The following is a 27,973-nucleotide window of genomic DNA, read 5'->3' on the forward strand; positions in this document are numbered from 1 at the left end:
GCCAATAGGGGTGTGTTGTAGAGATTGCATAATGGGAGCTTGATTCTATCAGAACCTACTGAGAAACCTAGAGAATACCTTTCAGAATTGTCTGCCCACAGGATGAAGGGTAGGAAGATGTATCCACTGGCTCCCAAGAATTGCCCCATGGATATTAACTCCTGTATTTCTGAGCTGCAACATGTATGTAGCCCCAACTAACTCTCAAGACATCTGCTATGTCAGAGGAATGCTAGAACAGAAAATGGAAATGTGTATTCTGCACTTGAGGGGCAATGCTGCCACCATGAAGTTGAAGCCTCTATGGAACTCTGTAACCACAGCTGAAATTAAAGGTGAAGCCAAGAGGGTATGAACCAGGGTGCAAAGGCATTTGCTACAGCAGATTTTAAGAAGATGAACATGAAGGAGACATAGGGGAATAGCCGATAAAAGCATTAGCTGCCTGCAGTACCTAATAGGTGGTTCTCTGGTGGACTCTGAGCAGCCTCTGACAAAACCTTCCATTTCTTGTCTAGTGCTAACCCACAGCTGCTACTGGTGAATAATGGCTTCTCTTTTACCCTTCAAATGTCATGCTTGTGCTCCCAAACAGTGGGAGTCTAATGGGAATCTAATCTGATGACGAGGCCCTCTGAGAAATGTAGTTTTTAGAGGTTTCATGCCCCTGACATATAACAGAGAGTTCAGAAGAGTTGGGATTGTCTTAAGTATCAATAAGTTTTATCTCACCCAGCAACAACTGCTGAATTACTTAGGAAGAGTTTATAAAAATATGTAGAACTTGGTTTTTGTGGTTTTTTAAAAGATTTTATTTATTTATTTGACAGAGACACAACGAGAGAGGGAACACAAGTAGGGGGAGTGGGAGAGGGAGAAGCAGGCGTCCCGCAGAGCAGGGAGCCCGATGCGGGGCTCGATCCCAGGACCCTGGAGTCATGACCTGAGCCAAAGGCAGACGCTTAACGACTGAGCCACCCAGGCGCCCCAGAACTTGTTTTAATCACTTCCTATTCACTCCATTGGTGAGGAAGGGATCCCACTGTAGGGTTTTGGGGATGCAGTTTGAATATGGGACTCTCTAGCTTCTCAAATGAGGTTGGACCAATGTTCTCATTTTCTGGGGGAGAGAAACACACAACACTGGATGCATGCGATCAACAGCAGTTGATTAGTCACATATTCGTAGCTGGGGGATGAGAACACTGCATGTCACACAGGGCCACGTGGGAGCTGCACTCAGGAACAGCGTGAACAGCCAGGAGTTGTGGCAAGCAGGTTTGTGCTATCAAGAGGGTGAGGTGCCCCCTGGTTGCTGGGGAGGATGTGATTGGCTTGTTTGAATAATTCCACTTGCTTGTTAGGAACTAAAACACGTTACTCAGGGATAAGAAGGAACTATGCCTGATTCCTTTGATAAGGAGAGTTGCTTACCTAGGGAACCTTATCCAGACTGGGGAGGTAGGCCATTGAAGGCCTTCCTGATTTTACCAGAAGTCAAGGCAGAACATAATAGTATGCTGTAATTTCAGGCCTTATGCCATGTAAACAACAGTTTTCACTAGTTTGGGTACAGAAAAAAGGGTATGTCTTTTTTTTCTTTTTAATTAACATTAAGTGGCTCTCGTTTAACCATCTCATTTTGCGAGGCAGCCCTTTCTTCCCAGGATGTCCTCTATTTTGTGGCAAACCCAAGAACCTCAAGGCCCAACTCAGTTGCAAAGATTAGTCCTTGAAATACCATCCCCTAAGAAAGGAAAACAAGAAAACAGGGCCTGGCACTTAGGGCGTATTAGAAAATATTTGAATGGAGAACACAAGAGTAAGCTGAGCCAAGAGGGAAGTCCTAAGTTCTTCACTGCTTTTGTTTCTGCAGACACTTGGCGTCTTTGGCCATATAGCAGTCACTCTTCCACCAGCTTTTTCGTGTATGGGCTCAACACCACCTTGTCCCTGGTGTTTGAGGAGTGCGGTCTCATCTTAAATCTGAAATTCAGCCCTCCCTGCCTCAACAATTGCTGCCGTGGACTTTAGGGAAAGTGGAAAGAATCTGGAGCCCAGGAAGCATTGTCCACCCTATCTGCACTTATCTGAAACACTTCCCCGGTCAGAAATAATAATTAAGTTTCTTGAATTATGCACTCACTATTGTTTTTCTATGCCCCACCCACACATACTCCTTTTCCTCAGCCTCTCTGACTGTGCCTATAGCTATTTAATTTTAAATTTAAAATTCTTTCGCCAGTTATACTAGCAATGTTCTAAGTGCTCAGTAGCCACCTGTAATTAATGGCTACCGTGTTGGACAATATAACTTACAGAACTTTTTTATCATTGCAGAAAATTCTGCTTGACAGTGCCATGTGTATCAATTTTGTAGGATCACTGATGCATTTACTGAATACCTACTATATGCCTGAGCCTATTCTAAGCACTGAGGACGTTGCAGTAGACAAGACAAACAAAATTTCCACCTTCCCAGAACTTACATCTTAATTTGCATAGCCTACATCCAAATGTTTGTGTGTATCAATAGCTTGAGGAGGGACAGTACTGAAAAACAGATGGCTAATTGTTCTTAAAATTCCTGATTCATCCCAAGTCTGATTTCTTTGAGGTATAACTCAGGTTTCTTCAAACTTTAGAGACCTGAATTTTATACTTCTGATTTGGGCTGATTTGCAAGGCACAAATGGCTTACACATTTGACTCACCTTTAAGTATTGACTGTCATTGTTAAGTCTTTTAGATTCTGGGTAAGAGGTTTATTTGAAAGTAGTTCTAGGATTTAATCATTTAAATCCATTCTGGCAGCTTGTGTTTATAATTTTAATTCAGTGAAAGGTCTAGTTCTTATGGATGTGTATAAACAGACTAGGAAATACATTGCAATCATTTTGTTGGTTTTTCTACTACAAAGCCCATGTTTTAATACATGCCACCCCCATGTAGGTTTTACTCATGCAGCATTAATATTACGAGCTTAAAAAGTTGGAATAATGGAGATGGGTGGTATTTTCAAATTAGTCATTATAATTCAAACACGCTATGCTAATGCTCTCAACAAGAGCCACAAATGCCAGCACCAACAATCTGTTTGAACTAATGAACTGTGAACATTTTCCCTGCTGGTGAACTGATGAATTATATATGTTACAGTTGAAAGAGACCTTGGACATGGGCCTTTCTCTTCCAACTCCCTCTTTCCCCATTTATTGGTCCTTTGAAGTTGTAAATGATTTGTCCAGGTAACAGTTGAAGAGTAAAACCCTGCCATAGCATAATGGGTCGAGAAATTCACTTCTGAAAAGCAAAGTTTCTCAAACTTGTTGAAGGGCTTGTTGAAGCATAGATTGCTGGGCTCTACCCCAGGAGTTTCTTTCTGAATCAGCAGTCTAGGATAGAGCCTGATAATTTACATTTCTAACAACTTCCTAGGTGCTGCTGGTGGCCTGAGGACTACATTTCTAGTACGACTGGTATAAACAATGTGGTGACATTATTATGAAGTTAATGAAATGGTGAGAATGAGCCTACATAGCTAGCTCTAGCAATTTGAGGATCCAGCTGCATGATCACATCTATCCAGGTGTAAACTTGGGTTTGACACCACCCAGTGGCAGTTGTCTAATGCTGTATAAACATCAACGGGGATGATTTTGGGTCCTGTAGCTGTCTGGGACTTACAAGACAGTGAGATTCCAGCTATCTTATGGTTAGTAGGCATTTATTTTGTTGTTCTGGTCTGGGAAGATTGAGCCTTGGGGACCCAGCCTCTATCTCTCTGCTTCCCAACTACTGCCTGCTATTTCCCTATCAGTCTTGTCCTCTCCTCCATATAGCCTTCTCTCCCCCAGAAAATGAGAACATTGGTCCAACCTCATTTGAGAAGCTAGAGAGTCCCATATTCAAACTGCATTGTTTAGGAAGTTTTAAAGCAGCCAGGGATAGATCTTCTGTTGTTCAATGTACTCATTCTCAAACTCCTGCCTCACTGTCCTCACTCAGTACCTTTGTACTTTTTTACCTTTACTAGTCAAAATCCTTCTTAGCCTTGCAAATTTAGCTCATATCCCATCTCCCTCAAAAACCTCATCCTGCTACTCTCCAGAAAAATGTCATTTTTTCCTTACTGTGAAGGTATAGGGCATGCTTCTTGTACTTCTATGCTCCAGACTCTGTGGATGTGTTATTTCATTCTCAGAACAATCCTGCAACATAGGTGTGATGCCTGTTTTACTAATAGAAAATGTGCTACCCTTCTTGAGTCTCAGTGTCTAAATTGTTATAATTTTCTAGAATATAGTGTAATAATTTGTCTAATATAGCTGGTGGGGCAAAACTGGCTATAGAGTGATTTTTGCCATGATATTTGTTCCCCCTGCTAAACTGTAAGCTCCTTGAGGGCAAGGACCACGTCTCATTTGCTTTTATTCCCAGCTCCAGTCTGTGCAACTAACACAGTACTTAGTACTTTGCAATACTCATTATTTTCCAAAGAAAAGGATCTCCAGCCTAATTGCTGCTTATACTGTATCTTCTTGCCCTGCTTCTTTCTGTGTGGTTGGTTATGGTCGCCACAGGAAGGAGGCCCTTTCGGTGTGGCCTATCCTCCCTGCTCCCGCTCAGAATTTGTGGCGTGGCTCACCACTGTTTCCCCTGTGAATGCAGTCTTCAGGAAAAGGAACATCAGTCTACCTTGGGAACAAGTGATTTGACGATAAGGGTGGTTTCAGCTTTATGCCAAGTCTCTTAGTCTGCATGTAGCTTCCACACCCTCTTTACTTCACTGAACCTCATTCTCTCTTCCTTTTTAGTCATTATCTCCTTAATCTTCCTGACATCCCTATGAAGCCAAGTAGCAAGAAAAAGTGAGAGGTGTATCAGAGATAGAGTGGGTAAAATATCACAAAGAACTCATGATGCATAAAACTTAAATTGCATGAGAGGCTGTGGATCTAAATATTTAAGAAACACTGAATCAGTCATTTTCTGTTTTAAACATAACTTGCAAATGTGGTTTCATCAATCATCCCACTTCCTCCATCTCTCGTAAAATGCCAGTCTCAGGAATGAGAACAAGCAGGACTGGCCTCACTGTGGCTCTAGTGCTCTTTTAGGCTGGGGTAAGCGTCCCTGGTTCTTGACTGACTACACATTAGAAGCCCAGGGAAGTCTGATTTAATTGATCCAGTACATCTCTCCAGGATTCTTAGTGTACAGTCAGGATTAAGAAGTACTAGATTAGGTTCTTGATTTCCAACCTTGGCTGATCAGAAGAGCCATCTTAGAAGCCTTTTATAATTGCTCCATCTAAGAACCTGGGAATTGGAATTCCTGAGGGAAAGACTTAGGAATCTATTTTAAAAATAGATTTTGACCATCAGCTAGTTTTGGAAATACTAATTTTGGTACTTCTAGATATTTATTCTAGCCCATCCAGTTATTAAAGCAAGGTCTAATTATCAATGTAGTTAAATAAGCTGTTTAAGTCCCTCACAGATGAGATGAAATGTATTATTTTCTTCAAGCGTCCTGGAGCAGAGCATAACATTGAGAATCATCAGAAATGCTGGGAATATTGTGACTTCACTGTGGGACTGAACTTGCCCACACTGATCTTACCTGTGCTCTTAATCCATGCTCTTCAGGGAATGGCTGTATCTGTTCCTCCCTTCCCTGGGTATTGGTGGGTGGCATAGGGGTGACTACCTGCTCCTGTACCATGTAGAGAGTGACTTTGCACACTACAGACACTGAGCTGCAGGACATCTTTGAATTGGTAGCAGACAGCACTGCCCTCCTCTGATGGCCTTGCCTGCAGACTGAGGTAGAACCCATAGAACCTCAAACTTCAGGCTATATCTGTTTTATATTGGCCCACCTCATTCTTGCCCATGTAATTTTTCATTTCATTTGAATTTTTATCCCAGCTGTGCATTGAACGGACTACCCATCCTATGGAATCACCTGTCATAAATTAGATATTTTGAAAGATTAAACCAAAACCACAAACTAAAACTGTCTTCACACTAGCTCAAAAATTACAGAAGTCTTTATGTGGATTGAAGTGGGATGGGAGAAGCTAAGGACAAGGAATGGAAGAAAAAGAAGTGTTTTTGAGATCAAAATTAAAATTTAGCAAGGACTATGATATTATGACTAATTTCACATACTGAAGTGTGTTGCATGTTCAAAGTATACATCATGATTTAAATGTTCTTTCCACATGTAAAACATTCTGATGAGAGTTTTGCCTATTTCATATGGCTTTCCCTCCGTTTCCATTGTAAAAACTTGGCACATCTTTTAGGACAAATGCCTGCTTCCCAAAGGAAATACATATATTTTTAGGACCCAAAATTCAATCTCTGGAGATGTTTTTCAGGCAGTGCAAAAGAAAAAAGAAAAATGAATGTGTTTGCTGTGGAGAAGAAATAATCTTTTTTATAAGCAGTGCAGTCAAAATGATGAAACGTCCTCCTTTAGTACTTGGCATTGCTACAATATCATTTAATTCCCTGACCTCACTGTACAGTCTTTAATACCAAAACCATAAAAGGAAAGTGTGGTATGTACTCTTCACCTTACAGAAGCACCTTTCTGTCTCCTCAAATGAGATAAATGGCCTTAATACACTGTAATGCTAGAAGAAAGAAGCCTGTGTCATTCCAATAAGCCTCAAGCTCCTGGTCCTATTTTTACCCCATTGCTGACTTCAGTGGCCCTGGACAGCAGAACCCTCTCCCCCAGCACATGCAAATAAACTCCAGCTGGTCTTGAGGAACACTCAGGCAGTTACTTCTCAGTCCTCCAAGCAGAATCCACATTAATTGATGCCTTTTTGTAGGCTTTTCCTTAGTAGAAGGTGAACAGTTTTTGCCTTTTGGTTTGGAATTCAGCATCTCATGGATCTGACAGCCTCCAGTATTTTATTTTTCAGAGAAGAAAATATGAAGGGGGAGAGAGGAAAGGAGAAAGGAGCACTACTGAAGGGCTTTTTATCCTTCAGAGTTTACTGAGTGAGATCCTGGCTCCCAGGGTTGCTGGAGGACTAGCCTGGGTGGAGGGTAGATCTGCACTGCTTCCTCCATCAGTAGGATCCTCATATAGACATCATTCTCCTCCTCAGTTTGTAGAAAAGTGCTCATGCAGGTTCTGCACCAGGAAAGCCTTTATGTTTTTTTTTAAAGATTTTATTTATTTGACACAGAGAGAGAGCACAAGCAAGGGGAGCTAGGGGCAGGGAGAGGGAGAAGCAGGCTCCCCTGAGCAGAGAGCCCAAGGTGAGGCTCGATCCCAGGACCCTGGGATCATGACCTGAGCCGAAGGCAGACGCTTAACCAACTGAACCATCCAGGCGCCCCCAGGAAAGCCTTTATTAATCAGAAATCACACTGTCCTCTATTTTTTTTTTTTTGGCTTATAGTCTTGCCCCATGTGAATTAATTGCTAGTATTTTAAAATAGGGAGAGACATCTAAATATATGGCTTCTCTTGAAAATTTAGGGGGAAAATTTTTGTGAAGATTTTCAGCTTAAGGGAAAAAAGACTTTTCCTGCTCACAATTGGCTGCAGCCTAAAAATACCATTCCCTCATGCTTTCAAGTTCACCATAGTCACCACTATTTCCTATAAACTCCCAGGATTGAGGCAAAATGACAGACTGTAATCAGGCTCACACTGTTGATCATAGGTTCAGAGAAAAGTGAAATATTTCTTGCTCAAAACGAGAAAATTTGGAAGAAAGATTAGGAGGGCCACAAGTTTCAGGAAAATGACAACATCTCTTTATGGAAGTAAAGGATATTCCTGTTTAATATGCAAATCATCTGTATCAAAAGAATTTGACTAAAAACATATTATAACCCAAACTTAGCCCTCTGGTCACATGCATCCATTTATGACATATGATGTAAGTGAGCCAAGAAACCTTCATATTTGCTTTCCTGAAGTAATCCAGTGGTCGTGATTCTCAGGCCCTGGGGTGACTTGCTGAATATCAGTTCCTTTCATTTTCCTAGTTTTCTCTATCTTGACAAGATCAAAAGCAGCATGTCTATATACTATTCGCTTGGGAAAAAGGGAGAGACACCATGCAATGTACTAGATACACAGGAGGTGCTTTACTTCATTTAATTCTCTCAGCAATCTTCTGATTTAGGAGTCAGCCTCATTTACAGATGAGGGAGCTGATGCTCAGAGAAGTTAAGTAACTTGATCAAGGGCACATGGCAAAGCTACTCAGTGATCTGATTTTTTCCCCTACAGCATGGTGTGCCTGGCTCATGAAATGCTTTCCCTGAATCACTACTTACCACATGACTTTAGCTTTTATTGTGGGTTGATAAGGAGCAGCCATGCCAAGAATATTCTGTTCATATTCTATAAAACTGCTATTGAGGATGCTAATGCTTATCAAAAATTGTCTAACGATCTTATCTTAGAAGTTAGTGTCAGAAAAGGGTAGTATTTTTTTTTTAAGGGTAGTATTTCTGAACAGAATACAAACTGTGCCTCTATTTATGCAGCCAGAAAAAAAAAATAATGCTGTCTTTTTTGCCTTTATTTTTAGGAACCTCCGAGAGAAATGTATTGTCCAATTACATTTTATGGTAAAAAAATTTTTTAAAGATTTTATTTATTTCAGAGAAAGAGAAAGAGCACCAGCAGTGGGGAGAGGCAGAGGGAAAGGGACAAGTAGACTCCCCACTGAGCAGGGAGCCCTCAGGTCTCGATCCCAGGACCCTGGGATCATCACCTGAGCTGAAGGCAGACACTTAACTGACTGAGCCACCCAGGCACCCCTATAGTAAAATTAATCCCCCCTTTCTCCACATAATTTTGGATCTCCCTTTCTGATATTATTAATGTGCGTTGATATGTTAATAATTCTGTTATACAACTTGCATCTATTAGTAAGCCTCCTTAGATCCTTTGTAAGGAAGACAAAGGTATAAATTATGAATAACAACTTAAAGTCTAACTTACACCATAAAAGTAAATTCTAAATTCAATTTAGATAAGACACTGGATCTAACAAAAGGGACTATTTGGTTGATATTCCAAAGTCTTTGGTTCATATCTAGTTTAGGGAAAGCACAATTAAGAGACGGTTGGTGAGCTGTGGCCTAATGTGTCATTATCCTGCCTTCTGCTATTAGGTATTTGCTTTGAGCCCTCGTTGTGTGTCAGGCACAGGGACAAGTGCTTTGCATGCATTGTCTAGTCTTTGCAGCAAGCATATTAAGTACTGTTCTTACCCATTTACAAACAAGAAATCCACTGATCAGAGGAGTATAGAAACTAGTTCAAGGTCCTCACAGCTGATAGGCGTGATCTCGAGCAAAGACAGAATTTTTGGTATCTGTGTCCTTGCCTATAAAATGGAAATGTATGCTCCTTACCAAACTTTTATGGAGGCCTGTGAGGTTAGTTGATATTGTCAACTCTCCTGTTCTTCTCTCCCCTCATTTTCCAAAGGCACCATAATGTGTGTTGGCCATCAGTTTAATCAGCTCTTCCTGGGTCCTAAAGCGTTGGAGAGCCATTGTTCTGTTTTGTGCCAGCTCTATTATTCACCTAAATTGTTGGTCATCTTCATTCTTTGCCTCACAAAATATTTTAAAGCCCATCTCAAATTCAGTTGATTCTCGTGGTTCATGGTAGTTATATTCTGTAAAGTTTTCACAAATACTGAACTAGTGAATACTAAGCTGTTGCTCTCAGGGGAAATAAAGGGTTAGGTTTCTGTGAGCCTCAGGTCATATTTTTGTCAATTGATCCATAAATAACCTTAGGTTATATGTGTTTTTGTTTATAGAAACAGTGTTTCTAGATACCTTATGTAATATATACTATTAATTCATTAGTTTTTAACTTATAGCCAACAGCACCATAACTCATGCCTTTTTGCACTTAGCACTAGACAGTGCTTCGCACAATGCTTGGGGACCATTTCAAACAAAGATAACAAGAAAAACAGTACAAAAAATGCTAAAAACATGGTACTAAATAGCCTATGGAAAGGACACTTGTTCACAGTATGAGAGCTAAAAACAAGAAGAGGGAGAAGATGGTGATGACAGAGCACTGCCTTGTTTGACCTCAACTGGGAACATGTGTGTTGAGCAATTCAAATTTTCCCCACTCTGAGTATGTATGCAAATGATTGCTAAGGCACTGTGAGAATTGATTTGGGGGTTACAAATAAATTTTAGGGATATTAACTCTTTGCTTTTTATAAGCTGAACATTTTTTCTAGGTTTTCATTTGTATTTTTTTCATTTATTTGTATATTATTTGTATTTTCATTTGTATTATAGTTTTTACTTTGTAATTTTTTATGTAATAAAGTTTATATTCTCCTTATTGCTTCAAACTTTGATTTAGATTTAACAAAGCTTCTCTACTCCCAGTAGAAGAATTTACCCTTTATTGTAGTATTTGTATACTTTTTTTTTTTTTTTTTTTTTTTTTTACCTTTAAAGGTCTGGTCCTTTGGAATTTATGCTGGTGTATCATATTTGGAATTAGTACAATTTTGTCTTTTCCTGTATACTCTGCTATTATCTCAAAAAGTTCATCTTTTTTGCCTATTGATTTAATATGCTGCCTTTACCGTATAAATTTCCATATATAATTTGGTCTATTCATGTATTAATAGCAAATAGTTTTTGATTATGTAGAGGCTTTAGAGTATGTTTTTATGTTGTTTTCCAGGATTTCCTGGCTAGTCCTTTTCTCTATGAACTTGTCATTTCAAGTTCACATAAGAGCTTTTCATTTGCCTCTTTATTACTTTTTCCCTGCTACAGGGACATTTCTAATTGAAACATTTTAAGTGATCTATGAAAGAGAAAAATGTCCCTTCCTGAATCAATGGACTAGATATAAGTGTTCCATTTAAGCCAAAGAGGGGAGAGGCAGGATTCTGTTAGGCTCACCTTCTTCAAGGAGTGGTTCAGGTTACTTGCACCTCTTTGTTTACTCTGAACTAGTTATCAGTGAGGGCCCCATCTATGCCGCTGTATCTGCATGTTTGGGCAAATATTTTCATCATCATCCTCTCTTATTTTTCTTTTCTTCAACCTCTTGGCTATAAACTGTACTTTCTTAGAATTTCATCCCAGAAATTCGTTGTCATCCTTGGAGGTCCTAAGTTATTCCCTGAGGGACCAGATACAATGAATGTTTCCTACTATCTGGTTAAAAAATGGCTTTAGATGGAATCTCATTGTGCCTCTCCATTGTGTCTATCCAAAGCAGAACAACTGACCCGAGAGACTCAGGTGAGAAACCATCATTAGAACTAAGTGAGTTTGGTTAGGTCACAAAATGAATATACAAAACTGAGTCATTTTCATATAGAGGTAATTCGAAGATACAATGGAAGCAGAAATTCCATCACAGTGGCAAGTATATATATATAAATGCCTAGGAATGAATCTGACTAGACTATAGAACTCAAGTAAAGGAAAAGCAGTACAAAACTATAAAATCTACAAAAAAGATCTAAATAAAGATTAATTTTGAATAAATACAAGCCATATGGTGCTTGTAGTTGGGATAATCCTGTGTAAGCCAGATATACCAAGTGTCCTGGATTTATGAGCTCAGTTGTTTCTTTGATATGTGAATAAAATGGTTCTGTTGCATGTATTGTCAAAAATCTGACTTCTTCAGAAACCTCTAATCATTTCTAGAGATGACAAAGGGGCTTACATTTGCCTTGATCAATATAAACAACTATTTCTCTGCTCTCCTGTTACTTAATCATTTATTCATTCATTCATATGTTTACTTGCTTTATAATTGAGCACTTACAATGTCCTCAGTCCTCCATAGATGCCCACTAACCATTGCTTATGACTCCTGTGGCCCCTTCCTGTTCCTGGTCACCCTTGTCTTAAGACGTAGTCTCTGTTCTGTCACTGCCCAGCTGAGCACCACTTATTAGACTATTTTGTATAAGACTTTTGCTGAGATTTTGGGGGTACTAGTGGTAGATAAGCATTGTGGGGGAGAATAGATGTAGTGTATAAGTAAAAACAACAGCATAAAACAAGCAATGAAAAATTTGATACATTTTAAAGTTTAAAGTTTATACATTCCTCCCTGGGGAATTTCTCATTTTATCTTTTATTCTTAGGTCCCACCTATTTCTGTCTTTTGGAATTGCTCTTTTTCTGTCTCTCAGCATGTCTTGTGTATCATCTCTTCAGCCTCTGATTTCTGGACTGCTAAACCCCTCTTTCCTAGCCTGTCAGAACTGAAATCTCCTGTTATTTTATAATGGAGAAAAATTTTTGTCTTTCTCAACCTCTTCCTCATCCAGATCACACTTAGGGTGGTGGGTGGGGCTTTACATAGTCATTGAGCTATTGTGCATACACCCCAAAAAAGTGCTTCTCTCTCTCTAAATTCTTCTGATCTTCAGAACTACAACTTTTAAAATATTATCTTTCTCCTCACCACACTTGGTTTTGAAGAGATCAAGTCTTTAAAGCAAGTAGAAGATAAGTACAACTCTAATACCAATGATATTTTTTCTGGAATTTAATAAAATGATAAAGTTAATTTAAGGGAAAAACATTCAGAGAACAAGATAAATCTTAAAAAGAGTAATAATGGGGGGATTAACTTTACCAAGAGTTTAATTTAATCAAACTCTTTTTGTTATAGTGGAAGAATGAGCAAACAGATGTAAAATATAATACAAAGTCCAGAAACAAATCTAAAGGAAATCCAGAAATACCAAAAGAAAATACAGGCAACTATTTATGTAATCCTGGACTAAGGAAGGCCTCTCTAACCATGGCTGTGTGTGAGTGTGTTTGTTTGTATTTCTAATTCTTACAAAAAGGGGGGAAAAGCATGATTTACAACATGGATGGTCCTAAGAAACATTATGCTAAGTAAAAGAGCCATATAGAAAAACTATACATTATATATTATTTATGTGAAATGTACAGAATGGGCAAATCTATAGTTGATCAGTGGTTGCCAGGGACTGGGAGGAGGGGAGAAGGGAAATGACTGCTAATAAACATAGCAGTTTTGGGGTTTTGTTTTTTTAGTTTGGTTGGTTTTTTGTTTTGGGGGGGGGTTTCTGTTTTTGTTTTTTTTTTAGAGTGATGAAAAATGTTCTGGAATTAGGTACTGATGATGGTTACACAACTTGAATAATACTAGTGACCACTGAATTGTATACTTCAAAGGCTGAATTTTATAATACATGAATTATATCTCAATAAAAACATTTGAAAGATAAATTAGTTTCACTTGAGGTATTATGAGAAAATAACCCAGCATGCCAGTAGAGAATCATTAAAGTGTTAAAGAAAAAGATATTCAGTGACATTTGTTAAAGATGGTGAGTCAGGCTCTATTCAGGACTATCAGGATAGGTATAGGGAACAATGCAATGGGATTTTACAGTGGGGGAGATTGAGCTCAACTCCAAATACAACTTGGGCAGGTGGCCATTTATAGCCAAGGATGGTGGGGGGGTGGTCAGTGGATAGAAAATTACTGAGAGGAAACATCAGGGGTAAAGGGTTCTGGCTAAACTAACCTAATAAGATTCTTGCTAAAGACAGGCCAGGGTAATTATCACCTGGGGATTGATGGAGGATAAGGAACCTGATCAGATATTGCGAGTAGAGGGTTCTGGTCAAACTGACTTAGCAGTTTGCTAATCTAGTTCTTGCTAAAACTAGGCTTTATAAGGAAGTTCATGGATGGACCTAGGAGAAGGTTCAGGAGCCTTACTAAAAGGTTCAGGAGCCTTACTAAAGAATCTTTGACCAAAAAAAAGGAATCTTTGTCAAATGTGAACTAAAAATTTTAAAAAGACAAATGATTAATAGACTTATAAAATGCAAATTAGAACAATGAGGTGAAATATTTGCTATTTATTGGCAAGGATGTAAAGAAATTATAAATTTCCATCATTGAGTAAGTTGTAGTCTAATGAGAAGTTACCTTAAGGAAATACTGTGTGCCATTTAAAATAAACACAAGAATATTTTTCTGCTAGGAAGAAAAATTAGAATGTACAATAGAGAGGGTGCCTAGCTGGCTCAGTCCAGTAGAGCATATGACTTTTGATCTCAGGGTGGTGAGTTCAAGCCCCACATTGAGCATAGAGCCTACTTAAAAACAAACAAAAAATATAATAGATAAAATGAGATAGACCAATAGAAGTGTACATTGAAAGGCTGCAGAGAGAGGTAATTTTGTATTTTCTTATATATTATCTCTATTTCGTTTAGCTATGTTTTCCAAATATTCTATACTGGATTATGCTTTATAACGAGAAAATAATGGAAAAGTTATTTAACATAATACAACTTCAAGTGTGGTCAAGCTTTTTGGGTTGTTTTGTTTGGTTGAACACCATAACAGGAATAAGATTAGAAATTTTTTGTTTCTCCTGTTTAAAAACTAGAGATTCAGGGGGAGGTTAATTGGAAGTCCTCAAAAGTTCCTAAGTCAGACACTCATTGTCTGATTGCCCATGAGTTTCCTTTAGTGATATGTATAGTTTCAGGTTTTAACCAATTGATCAATTAGTATTTATATAACATCTAATTAGACTGTGGTATATCCATTCCAAGGATTTTCCTCTTCAAAGTCAGGGATTTTAGGCTTTACAACCAGGATCATGTTGAGTGGAATTCTTTCTGATTGTTGAATTGACTTATGTTCGCCAGGTGTAACAATTTTCTTTTCCCAATTTCCTAGACAGAATCATGAATAAACTGGAGGACAAGCAGGACCAGATGATACCATGAAGAGAAGTTTACAGGCCCTCTATTGCCAACTGTTAAGTAAGTTGATATCGCATTTCTTTTAGAATATACCATTGTTATTATTTGTCCAGTGCCAGAAACTTAAACATTTTCTGGAGGAAGACCAGGGTTTGCTCAATAGAAAATTTTCCCTCTGCTTCGTCTAGGTACTTAAAGTATCAAGCATTAAGTCATCCTATTGTTTGGGCCTCAGTTGTAATGTAGACTTATAATAATTCTAAATTGGCATGTTAAGAATAGTTAATTCAAGAATGAGTGTCAAAAACATTATTGCTCTTGGTTTTGTGGCAGAATAAAGGGTTCCAGTATGAGCTTCTGTAGGTTCCTCATGGAGAAGGAATGGTAGACTGTGTTTTGTGGATATTGTCACATAGAACCCATTACCATTTGGTGACTATACAGCCTTTGGCTTGGAATGTTTTGCTTAGTTATGTGTGTCCTTAAATAACAAGTGATAAAAATGTGATTTCTTTAGGTTTGATGGTAGAATGAAAAGTGATTATGATTTTATGCATGTTGCTCATGTGTTTTGGGGGTTGTGCCACAAATCTCCAGGTGCCCCAGAGTGACTGTATAGCCTTTGGAATTGGAATTGTTACTGAATGAATGTAAAAGCCAATACCAGTTGGTGGGTTTGATGTTCAGGTTGATCCACTTAGGACAATAGACACTGCCCACTCCAGATTAAACCAAAGCCATTGAGTTGGAGAAACCTGGAGTTCATTCTGGTTTGTCTGGTTCTTGTCTGGTTCTTGCTGAAGTATACAGAAGATCTATCTTTCCTAGACTGGATGGTTCCTTTTTAACTTTTTGCCAAGAAAATAACATAAGAGATTGGGATGCAAATCACCAGTTCCCCCTTAGAATTTATCAGTTCAGGTTATGTTGCACCCCCAGTGCAAAGCACTTTACATATAGAAGGCATTTTGGTTAGGTGTTTTAATTAACTTATTCTGCCACTGAATTCTAATCCCTGAAACACAGATCACATCACCCTGTTTTCAGCCTGGTGAAATATTGCCAACTTATATTGACTCTCTCATGTTCTTTCTCCATGCATCCTTTAGAACTGTGGGTTTGTTGCCTTTTTTAGTCACCATACAGTACATCATTAGTTTTTGATGTAGTATTCCATGATTCATTGTTTGTGTATAACACCCAGGGCTCCATGCAATATGTGCCCTTCTTAATACCCATCACTGGGCTAACCCATCCCCCCATCCCCCTCCCCTCTGAAACCCTCAGTTTGTTTCCCGGAGTCCATAGTCTCTCATGGTTCATCTCCCGCTCTGGTTTCCCCCGCTTCATTTTCCCCTTCCTTTTCCTAATGTCCTCCTTGCTATTCCTTATGTTCCACAAATAAGTGAAACCGTATGATAATTGACTTTCTCTGCTTGACTTATTTCACTTAGCATAATCTCCTTCACCTCCATCCATGTTGATGCAAATGGTGGGTATTTATCCTTTCTTGATGGCTGAGTAATATTCCATTGTATATATGGACCACATCTTCTTTATCCATTCATCTGTTGAAGGGCATCTCAGCTCCTTTCACAGTTTGGCTATTGTGGATGTTGCTGCTATAAACATTGGGGTGCATGTGGCCCTTCTTTTCACTACATCTGTATCTGTTGCCTTTTTTTAAATGGTAAACTTGCTTGTTAGAAAAAAGATTTTATAGATTGAAGAAGCAATGTCATCACAGAATAATTAACTCTGCCTTGATGGGAGAGTGGACATTTGAAAGTTAAATAGGATTACACACACACACACACACACCCCACCCCACCCCACCCCACCCCACCCCAGAAGGGGAAGCAGGTTTTGCAGGAGGAAGAAACAGGAAATGAAAGAGAGCTTAGTAGATTTGGAAAGCAGCAAAATGTTGAGTTCACCTATGCTGATTGTATGCCCTGAAGTTTGCGTAATGTTATACGGTCGTATATGATTTGAAAGGCTTCAGTTAAGTATTCCATGAGTCAGAGATCAAGTCTTATGCTAATGAGGCCCATCCTCCCAAGTGGAGCATGTGTGAAAACTGAAGGGGTTCTCCTCAAACATTAACTAGATATCTGCAGAAATCAACTTTGTCTTAACAGTTTCATTGTTTTCAGGCTTGCCTGGAAATGCAAGCAGCCCAGTGTAGGTAGATTCCAGCTAGTTAGGAGGTAGGTGGTGGTGGCTCTTAATAAACAACCCTGGTTACAAGGTAGCTGGCTGTGGGAGTCCAGATTTGTAGAGCTGGGAGGGTCAAGCACTGGGGCACTGGGTCAATTAGTCTGACTTCAGAGAATGTTTTTCACAATTTCATAGAGATGAGGGCTTGTTATGTATAGCATTTTTTTCTTAAGAGAATTGGATATTTGGTAAAACCCAAGCTAACTTAAATTCTGGCACACATAGGCACTCAAGAGCTGGTATATGTCTTTCCTCAGCCAATTATTATTAAGTTACAGTTGGATTAAAGCTGTCCACAAACAGTATGTTATTTTTTCAGTGTCTGAAACAGACTTGAGAACTACAGGGTCAATATAAACTTACTATGTTACCTTATGTAACTCAGAAAATTTATGTTTTTAATTTGGGGGGAAAACCTGGTAGAGTGTCCTGGAGGCTGGACTAGCCTGGGGCCCACCCAACATCTTTTTTCCCTGAGGCCTTTTCACGTGACTAAGTAGGGCTTCTTCTTCACAGCATAGTGGCTTCAGGGTAGTCAGACTTATTACATGGCAGCTCACAGCTATGAGGCCAGGGCAAAACCTACAAGTCTTGTTATGAATTAGGCTGGGAAACCCAAGAGCCATACTTCAGTCACACTGTATTGGCCAAAGGAGTCATTAAGACCATCCCTTACTCAAGGGGAGAGGTATTGGACTCCAACTCTCAAAGGGAAGAATAGTAAGAATTTATAGTCCTCTTTAGTCTACTACAGAATTTGTTAAAAAAAAAAAAAAAATGAAAAAGCACTTACTAATGGACATGAGTGAGTTCATGAGTTGTCTTTATCATCAGAGAGTCTGCTCACTCTTGAGTGCCAACTGTGTTCACAGACATCTGCTTATCAGCTTACCTATATCATCTCATTCATTCCAGAGGCAAATGCTTCAAGATGAAGAAGTGTTAACGGATGAGTAAGTTAAGGACTGGCCCATGGTGACTGCGTAGTGAGTGATGGAGTTGAAATTCATACCCAGGTCTCTCTGACCTCTTTGTTCATGCCCATTTTTTCCATCCTGCCTGGTGCCTCCACCACACACAGAAAAAATCAGTGTGTGGCACCTCTGCTGTCCCTGTGGCTAGTTATGAGTGGTTCTAACCCATGATTGATAAAGTTTGCATCCTATTAGTGATGTCAGGCGAAGCTAAAAGGAAGGACGGGAGGGAGGGTGGGAGGAAAGAAAGAAAAAGAAAGAGAGAGAGAGAGAAAGAAATCAAGAAATCCAGGCTCTCTCTCTCTCTGGATTACTGCATCACAACCAGTTGTCACTGGGGCTATTTGTGTCTGATAGGGGGTAAGGGATGCAGTCTTTGGCAGGCAGGGAAATTGAGGTTTTATTTTACTTTTATAACAATTGACTGTGTCTAATTTGTTTTATTTCTTGGGCTCCATTCCACAGTATAGCACTGAGTGTTTCATCCTGCCAGTTTTAGCCCTTTGGGAAAGTTTAACGTATTTTATATTGATACTTTGGAACAAATGAAAACGAGGATGAGGGTGGTGATGAGAACCTCCACAGTTCTGTAAAAAAAACAAATACTGCATTCATTTTTCTTTTTTTACACCATAAAGTAGGTGTGAAGCTAGTGCAAAGAATACCTGGGTTTCTGAGCTGCAGACCTGGGTTCAAATCCTAGCCCTACCACTGAGTATGTAGCTTACATTAGATAAATTACTTTACCTCCATGCACCTCATATGTAAAGTGGAATATGACCACCCACTATCATAAGATAGTGTTGAGTGAGATAACACAGCACATAGAAGTTTTCTTATTGGGCCTTCTGTCTAGAAGAGAGGGGTACAACCAAACCAGGAGCTCTACTGTAACATTTACATAGGACTTTCTGGTTCACAAAACATTTTCACAGAATTTGATCCTCGGAATACCTCAGAATATCAAAGCAAGTGGGACATTAATTATCATTAATCCCATTCTACAGAGGAAGGAGTTGACATGATCAAAGACTGCTTTTCCCAAGCTGTATCACAGTTTTTTAATTAAAAGAAATAATAATGGAAGGTAAGAAACATCATCACAAACCTTTAAGAACATGACACTGCAGGGAGGCACTGAGTCCTGAGTTAGCAGATTTGATCTCTTCCTAGGTGCTATGGACTGTGCTACTTTTTCGTTAAGAAGACTAAAATAATTATTATGAGCTTATGAAAGTAAGTTTTTATATATCAATATCTATTCAAACCAAAGTTGTTTGGATACTTAGAGTTAAGGAGTGATTATTTAGCTAGTTAAGTGTTGCTTTATGCTCAGACATTTATATTTCTTAAATCATGCTCTGTATTATTATTAATGCATCTTGCTTGCTGTTGCATGCTCTGCATATACTGGACTAACTGAAGTTGGCTCATGTATTCTGTCTTCATGGTTTGTTTCTCCTGATAAGTGAGAGGAAATTTTTCCCTGAGATTGAGGAGGGAGAGTTGATATAAATAATAAATTCAGGTCAGTGTAGGTCCAAACAAGTATTGACTCCAGAAACTTAGGCTCTTCTAGATGTTAGAAACATATTGCATTATGAATGCATAGGAAATGAATCTTCGTCTCCTCCACGCCATTGAAGGTGTCTTCCCTTGCCTTTTACACTGCTTGTTCATAACCTCCACAGAAAGTAACAGTGTGGCAGCCATGATTAAGGGCTTGGATTCTGGATTAAGACTGCTTGGCTTGAGGGTGCCTGGGTGGCTCAGTTGGTTAAGCGACTGCCTTCAGCTCAGGTCATGATCCTGGAGTCCCAGGATCGAGTCCCGCATGGGGCTCCCTGCTCGGCAGGGAGTCTGCTTCTCTCTCTGAACCTCCCTCCTCTCATGCTCTCTATTTCATTCTCTCTCTCAAATTAAAAAAAAAAAAAAAAAAGACTGTTTGGCTTGAGATCCTGGTTTACCACAAATTCTTTTCCAAATGATTTTCACCCCTTCCCTTACAAAACATAGTAGTTGAGTGTGCCTTCACTGCCAATAGCTGTTGGATTGTCTGTCCACCACTCCTTGCAAATCTCACTCTTGAGGCTACTAAAGACTTTGCTCTTGAGGAAATAAAAGCATGTCCTATTTAGTAACTAAGAGCAGTTTATCAGCCTGCATTTCTCTCATGCTACCACCAGAGGCTATAATAATGGTAATGACATATTTGGTGTTCAGTCAGCGTTATGGAAATGGAGGAATCCGTTTCATCAAAACTGCAGTACAGTATTTTAGGCTGGATTATTCTGATTGGTTTTCATCAGTGTTTCTCAAACCTGACTTTACATTAGAATCACCTAGAAAGCTTTTAACAAATCCCCTTTCCCAAACCCTACCCTACATCACTTAAATCAGAATCTTTAGAGGGGGGAGTGGGGAGTGTGGTGACTGGGCATTAGACAATTCTAATACACAACCAGGGTTGAGAATCACTGGCTTAGAGAAATGGTTTTAAACTTAGTCATGCAACAGCATCACCTGAAGACTTGTTTAAACAGATTGCTGGGACCCACCCCCAGAGTTTCTGATTCAGTGGATGTGGGTTAGGGACAGTAATTTGCATTTCTAAATTTCCAGTGATGCCAAAACTTTCGTCCTGGGACCACACTTTGAAAATCATCGTCTTAGACTTACGAAAGGCTATCTTGGAGCAGAAAGAAGCTTTCAGCTTCCCTGTTATCCCTTGAGCTGCATAGTGGTGAAAAAGATCTTGGAACAAAACCAGGGTGAGTTAGGAAGGAAGAGCAAGAGAGATGTCAGGGAGGGAACAAGCAGAATCACAGTGTTGTAAAATTAGAAAGTGTTAGAATTTGAAGTTTTGTGTTACTCTTCAGGATACACTGGAAGTTAGTTTTTACTCTGTTTTAGCAATAACAAGGGCACAAAGAATGGACTAGCTAGGATTAGAAATAAAGCAAAGGAAAAACACAAGAGTGGCCCTTGGCTCTATTTACTACAGTGAGTCCATTTTAGAACTTGATTTTATAAGACTGTTTCTTCCCCACTTCATGCTGGATAATTCTTTTGCAAATCAAGAATTTGAGGTTGGATTTTTTTTTTTCATTATGAAAAAATTTGCAAATGTTCCCTAGGGAGAACTGGTTTCTTTGGTTCTGAAGGAAACGTCATTCACACAGAAAAATTGAAGAAGTGACATTTTCAAATGTGACATTAACCCAGGAAGTTAGGCATACTGGGTCCTTATAGATGTCATGTTGATTTAATGTCTTTTTTATTTTAAGTTGTGATTTTTAAATTTCTGTAAGTCAATAAACTCTCTTATGCAGATTAAACATACCTTACTAAAACCTTCTCATTGGAAGCAATTCCAGTGAAGACTGAGGAATAAAATATTTTAAAGAGACAATTTTTGACTTTTGAGTACTTTATTTTTATTTTTTTTCCAAGTACTTTCTACTACATGGCTGGCAGGAATGTAGATGAGGGAAGTCATGCTCACACTTAAAACAACTCTTGCTTTATGCAAATTTAAATGTTAACTCTTCATGAGTAAATTCAGCTTTCTATATGGAAACAGTTTTGCTAAAACATATGGTGGGAGAGAGCATAAGATTTGGATTTAAAGGATATACTTTGAGCTCTCAATTCTCTTACTAATTATGGGACTTTGCATAGAGTACTTAACCTTCCAGAGCCACTTCACTTTCCTTAACTGTAATACACAGATGATGGAGTATAATAATATCTACCTTGATGATTATTGTGAGAGCTAAATGAGAAAGGTATAAAAACATTTCATAAATTGCAAAATTTCTAAATGTGGGTTGCCATGTTAGTACTGTCTTTAAATAACTTGTTTCTTTTGTTGTTATATTGTACCATTGTTTAGCAAATCCTGTTTAAAATTTTTAAAAAAGAAATGTGAAAGACAGTCTAGCATGTCCTCACCCGGATTCCAACTCAGTGGAATTTTCGTTAATGCACATAGCCTCATTAGTGGGGGCTGTTTTAACAGGGGATTTTCTAGCTTATCAGGATCTGGCAAAATTCTGGAAAATTGTTCTGAATAAGAGAAGTTTGAGCAGAATTTTTTAAGTGAAGAAAAGGGATTTTTTTTTTTTTAGCAACTTTATGTTTGCTTTGTAGCAAATCTAATCTGAAAGTTTTCTGAAACGTGTAACCATTGCCTTTACAAATGTGATGGATACTAGAGACTCTCAGGCTAGAATCCAAGAAGCTCCCAAAACCTAAGACACATTGCCCTTGCAGTGCTGTCTTTCATATCTCCCCCTCCTGTTCACCCCTTCCCCTTCCTTTTCTTTGGGTTGTTTCCGTCACCAGACAGACTCTCTTCTCTTTGTTCTTCTCCCTCAGAAGTTTTTGAGCCTTTCTTCTCAAGAGGATAAATCCTTTATCTGTTGCAGGCATCCTAACAGCTCCTCACAAAGTAAGTTCCTTGCCTTTGCTCTGACTGTAGCACAGTACCATTCAGGGCGCCCTGTGAGCTGTGGCCAGTCTCACTATTCATTTGCTTCCTGAGCATCTTCATCAGTTTTCCCATCTATGAAACTGTGACTGCCATAACAAGTTGCCACAGACTTGGTGGCTTAAAACAACAGATTTTTTTTCCTCTCGGAGTTCTGGAGGCCAGAAGTTAGAGCTCAAGGTGTCAGCAGAGCCATAATTCCTTCAGAGGCTCCAAGGGAGAACACTTCCTTGACGCTTCCGTTCTGGGGGCTCCAAGATGTTCTTTGGTTTGTGACTGTGTCACTGCAAACTCTGCTTCTGTCTTCTCATGGCCTTCCCCTCTTCCTTGTGTCTCTTAAAAGGACACTTGTCGTTGGATTCAGGCCCACCTGGATAATCCAGCATGATCTCTTCTCAAGATCCTTGACTTAATTATATCTGCAAATGACCCTTTTTTTCCAAATAAGGTCCTATTCACAGGTTTCAGGGCTAAGATATAGGCATAACTTCTGAGAGACCATCCTTCAACAGACTATACCGTAATAATTGCTGTACTTCATAGAGTTGTTAATTTAAGTATATGGAGCACTTAACAAATTGCCCAGTTCAAAACAGGTACTCAGCAGGTGGTGGTTGTGGGTCCAGGAGCGAGTAAGGTATGAAGAAATGAACTATTGTGTTTATACAGCTTTTTGGAGAAGTTTTACCATAATGGGAGGGCAAGAGAGGACTGTAGTTGGTAGTAAAGGGCTGAGTGTTTAAAACACACACACACACACACACACACAGTGGCTTGAGCTGGTATAAAAGCCCCCCCCCACACACACATACACACACACACAGTGGTTTGAGCTGTTGTAAAAGCTCCCAGGACAGTTTTGCATGGACCATGTACTGTAGGGCTGTATGCTTCTGAGGACATGAGGTGCACATTGATGGTGAGCCCTCAGGGCAGGAACAGCTCTAGATGTGATTCCCATGTCCATATGTAGTTGCTGCACAGGGTGTGCTTCTGACCTTGCCAGTGAATGCTAGTGCTGGGTACATAATTGTGCTGTGTTTGATGAGAAGAGGCAAGAATGAGATTCCTGTGTCCTGTCTTCAGTGAGTCTGTTTAACAATGAGTATAAGTGCTTTAATGATTTCCCTGAGATGTTCTCTCAAAGTCAAACAACTGTCTCCCCACAGGATAGAGCTCAGGGTACATGCAAGCTGCTGTGAGGCTTGCTAATTATAGGAGGACATTGGAGAGAGTACCAGAGCCCCCTGAGACTTAGAAAAAAAAAAAAAAAGATGCTATCGTTTACTTAGAAATTCCTTGCTTAGCTGAAGAAATGAGAATGTGCCCACTTTCCCCTAAAGGTAGAGAAACAAGGGTCCAAGAGTGACCTAGGTAAAGGACCATGACCTGAGTACCTGCTAAGTCATCCCTGGTTTCCCAGGTTGCAGCAAGAGATGAATAAAAATGGGGAGGGTTGGAAGTTCCAGGTTGGGCTGGAATGGTAATTATTAAGATTCCAACTCTGGCCTGGAGGCATGGACAGCCCCCCACGGTTGGTAGGTGCCAGCTTAAAAGGAAGTTTGAGTGGCTGGACAGCTTTCTTGTCTGAACACATGAGGTCTCATCTAAGCAACTCACCATGGCATAGGAGAAGCCCTGCAGGTAGAAAAGGAGGCTCAGACAAATACAGTCACATTATTTCATTGATATCTTATTGTTATTTTAACCTGTAGTAAACATAAAACAATTGAGCTAAAAAAATCTAATTCTTATTTAAATAGCTTAGCTATAAAAATTCCATAGGGGGAAAAAATGTCCCGTATTTCACTCAAAAAGTTTATCTGATACTGTCAGGACATTCATTTATCTTTTGTTGAGTGTCTTGGATTGGGCTCCTTAGAAGCAGACCTTGAGCCTTTAGACAAGGAGTTCTTAGACAAGGAGCCCTTAGACAAGGAGTTTACCCTTTGATACTGTATGAGAATGAGTTGGGTAAATATCAAATGATTTTCATTTTCTTTAAAATAAAAAAAAAAAAATAGAACGGGAAGGGGAAGAAGAAGGGAAGGCATCATATAAGCAATTGCTAAATCGTGAAAGGAATTAAAGGTCAGGATATTTCCATTTGCTTCCTTTCTTTCATTTTTCCAAGACAGGATTTTTATTCTTTAGAATATATGGAAAGGTGCGCCTGGGTGGCTCTGTTGGTTAAGCATCTGCCTTTGGCTCAGGTCAAGATCCCAGAGCCCTGGGATTGAGCCCCACATCAGGCTCCCTGCTAAACGGGGAGTCTGCTTCTCCCTCTACCTCTCCACCCTGCTTGTGCTCTCTCGCACTCTCTCGAATAAATAAACCTTTTTTAAAAAATAGGATATATGGAAAAATCATAAAATCATATGTTTTCAGAATTGAAAGCAAGTTCCTTTAGTAATTGCCACCCCATTTAACAGATGAGGAAACTAGTGCTATCTTAAGAGGATAACTTGTCCAAGATCTAAACCTAGTTGATGTGAGGGCAGAGGCTTTAACATGGCTTCACAGACTCCTGGTGCAGTGCTCATTCTAGGATCTCCTTTCTTACCACCTTCCACCCCCGTACTCCAGTCCCACTAATTTTGTTTTCCTTCCTCGAGTATTCCAACTTATTCCTTGCTTGGGGCCTTTAATGGGCCATTCCCCCTCCCCTGTCATGCCTGGCTCCTTGCTGTTCAGACTTCCTCCCAGCAGCAACTTCCTCATAACCTGTCTCTCTCCGTTACATTATCCTAGTTTAAGTTCTGCATAGCAATGGAGTTGGCTGATGGGGCTTTTTGCACTTTATTTGTTATTGTTTACATCTCTATTTGGAATATCCGCTAAGAGCCAACATGCTGTATTCCCAGCATAGAACAGTGCCGATCACATGGAAGACCCCCAGCAAACATGCCATTAAAATAGAATGGACTGGACAGAGGAACAATGGGTAGGTTTCATGGGTGGTTTATATTGTCAAGTGAGACTCCATGTAGAGAGGATTGAAATTGTGGTCTAGATCAGCACTGTTCCATAGACCTAGAACACAAGCCACAATTTTAGATTTTCGAGTAGATTTTTCCGAAAGCAAAACAAAGTTGGTGAAATTAATTTTAATAATACACTTTATTTAACCCAATATATCCAAAACGTTTTCATTTCAACATGTAGTCAGTATAAAAAATTATTAATGAAGTATTTGCTTTCTTTTTTTTTTTCATACCAGGTCTTTTTTTCAAAGGTCTTTTTTTCCTGTGTATAATTTGCACTTACAGCACATCTCAATTTGGACACTGCATTTTGTCAGAAGTACTTGATTTGCATTTTTATTTCACAAAATTTACAGTTAAAAAATTAGATTCAATGCTTAAAATTTTTCTAATAACTGAATTATTTGTCAGTTTTTACATTTAAATTAGTTAAAATTAAATTTTAAAATTCAGCTCCTCAGTTACACTAACAACACGTCAACTGCTCAATGCCACAGATGCTAGTGGCTGCAGAGGTTTATATTTGCTGTACCAGGCGACTAGTTTTGAAGTTGTTTAGCCCTTCCTGCCCTGCATCAGCCCTGTGGTACAGAGCCTGGCATGTGAGGCCCACTGAGGCAGAACATCAGGGCCTTGTGCCAGGATAAAGGATTGCTTCTAGACCACCAATTTCTTGACCATCATGTTAAGAAATAGGACTTGCTGAATCCTTTTAAGACTTTGAAAATAAAGTTGTTTTATTCTGATTTGTTCTAGAAGGGCAAAATCAGGGGATTCTCCCAGTGTCCACAGAGAACATGTAGTCCAGGGTTGAACACAGCAGAGTGCACATATGTGTACCTCTCTCAAAGCTCAAAGAGAATCACACAGAGCAGAGGGTGTGACTCCAGAGCAGCCCCACCCAGGTAGCTGCTATTAAGTGAGCTGCAAGTTGCACCTATGCCCCTGGAGGCATCCAAAGTTTATCTGTACAGGAAGGCTTTTTTTTTTTCCTCATTCTCTGCAAGGCCCTGAAATAAGGATCATCACTCCTTAGAATAGTGTTTTGAGATTCCCTACTCCTTCTGTATGCCATCACACTCTGACCTCTGCTTCAATCCTAGCCTGGCAGCACTGCATCTCCCTTAGTTACAAGGAAGTTTAATGATGCAGGAAGTAGAGATGTTATTTCTCACAGTCTTCCTATATTTGTCTAGGAGGCCTGGATATTGTGCTGTGAACTGATTCCAGCAGCAACCCGAAAGGAAACTACTTCATGGTGTGTGGATCTCTTGGGAGAAGAACAAGGGTCAGTGTTATACACTGAAACATCAGATGTCACAGTCTTTGGTCATGGCTCTAAGTTAATTACCAAGTGACAGTTTTTCTCTGCTAAGAACATTAGCAGAGTAACTCTAATTGAGATATCCAGGGTACAGATTCCCAGATAGCCAGGGTGCCTGATGAGTAGACAAAAGCTAAAGTTTGTCACGGGGAAAATGATCTCAAATCCTCAAATCACAGTTTGCTAGTAGAGATCTTCCCAAATGAACAAGCTATATGAAAAGAATCCTTAGGATACTTTCCTACTTTAATTCCTTATGTACAACCCCTGGGTGGCACTAGAACATTTGGTACCCTTCTGTTTTCATTTTCTTTCAAGTCATTTTTATAAAGAACCTACTATATGCCAGGAATCATGCTATGCACAGGAAATGAAAGGACATGAACCCTTCCCTCCAAGAACTCCCAGGCTAGTAGAGAGAGAGGCTTCACCCAGAAACTGTAGTACAAACATGATTAATGTGATCCTTTATCAGAGTGTCTGCTACATGTATGGCTCTGTGGAAAATTCTGGGGATACAGAGATATGAGGCATAATCTCTACTCTCCAGAAGCTTATAGTATGACCAAGACAGTACAGAAGATGTAAAGAAGATAGTGTGTTATAAGATATAGTAAGAAGCCAGCTTAACTAGTAATAAATCCAGTTTGACTAGTAATAAAGATGACTTTTGATCTAACTTCTGACTCCTCTATATATGTTTTAATTGGTTCCAGACATGGAGAGAGACAATGATTAGTCCCCATAACCAGCACTATATTCAAAGGAGGTGATGAAAACAAGCCTTTTATACTTCATAAAGTGTTTTCCTATCCCAAATGCCTTTCATCATCCTGGCAACCCTATTGATAGGCATCATTTGTGTCGCCGTGTTGCCATGAAGGAAATGGAAACCCAAGGAAGCCAAGTGTTGTGTTCAAGATCCTACAAGGAACTTGGACCCAACTGTACTTACTCCAAGTTCATATCTTTTCCAGAATGCCACAGCCTCCCATTTTACCTAAGTCACAGTCCTTGCAATGGGAAAACTGTGAGACCCAGTGAGGGTAGTTTTTCCATCTGAGTGTGTGTTTCTTCTTGGAGTTTTTCAACTTCAGTCAGTGAACTCCAGCCTTTCCCTTGCAGTATGCCTCATTTTGTTTTAGCAGCTTTGGTGGTTGGGTGGTTTTGTTTTAGTTTTTTTGTCCACCAACACCCATTTCTGG

The 27,973-nt window shown here is 39.4% G+C and overlaps 1 protein-coding gene across 9 annotated transcripts in view; it reads left to right on the forward strand.

The window, feature by feature from the left end:
• TMEM108 (transmembrane protein 108) overlaps nucleotides 1-27,973 on the forward strand; it is a 647,919-nt gene that overhangs the window by 464,245 nt on the left and 155,701 nt on the right. For 4 of the 9 annotated variants that reach the window (XM_034994838.1, XM_034994874.1, XM_034994883.1 and 1 more), the window contains 2 exons: nucleotides 12,685-12,826; nucleotides 14,749-14,834. In XM_034994838.1, the coding sequence (XP_034850729.1) occupies nucleotides 14,795-14,834 (40 nt within the window). In that variant the 5' untranslated portion in view covers nucleotides 12,685-12,826; nucleotides 14,749-14,794. Of the gene's footprint in view, nucleotides 1-12,684; nucleotides 12,827-14,748; nucleotides 14,835-27,973 lie in introns of those variants that run through there. The other 5 variants (XM_034994829.1, XM_034994867.1, XM_034994847.1 and 2 more) reach the window with 5 other exon arrangements.

This window comes from Mirounga leonina, unplaced genomic scaffold, assembly GCF_011800145.1.
Source record: "Mirounga leonina isolate KUSES-001 unplaced genomic scaffold, KU_Mleo_1.0 Mir_115, whole genome shotgun sequence".
NCBI classification, from domain to species: domain Eukaryota; kingdom Metazoa; phylum Chordata; class Mammalia; order Carnivora; family Phocidae; genus Mirounga; species Mirounga leonina.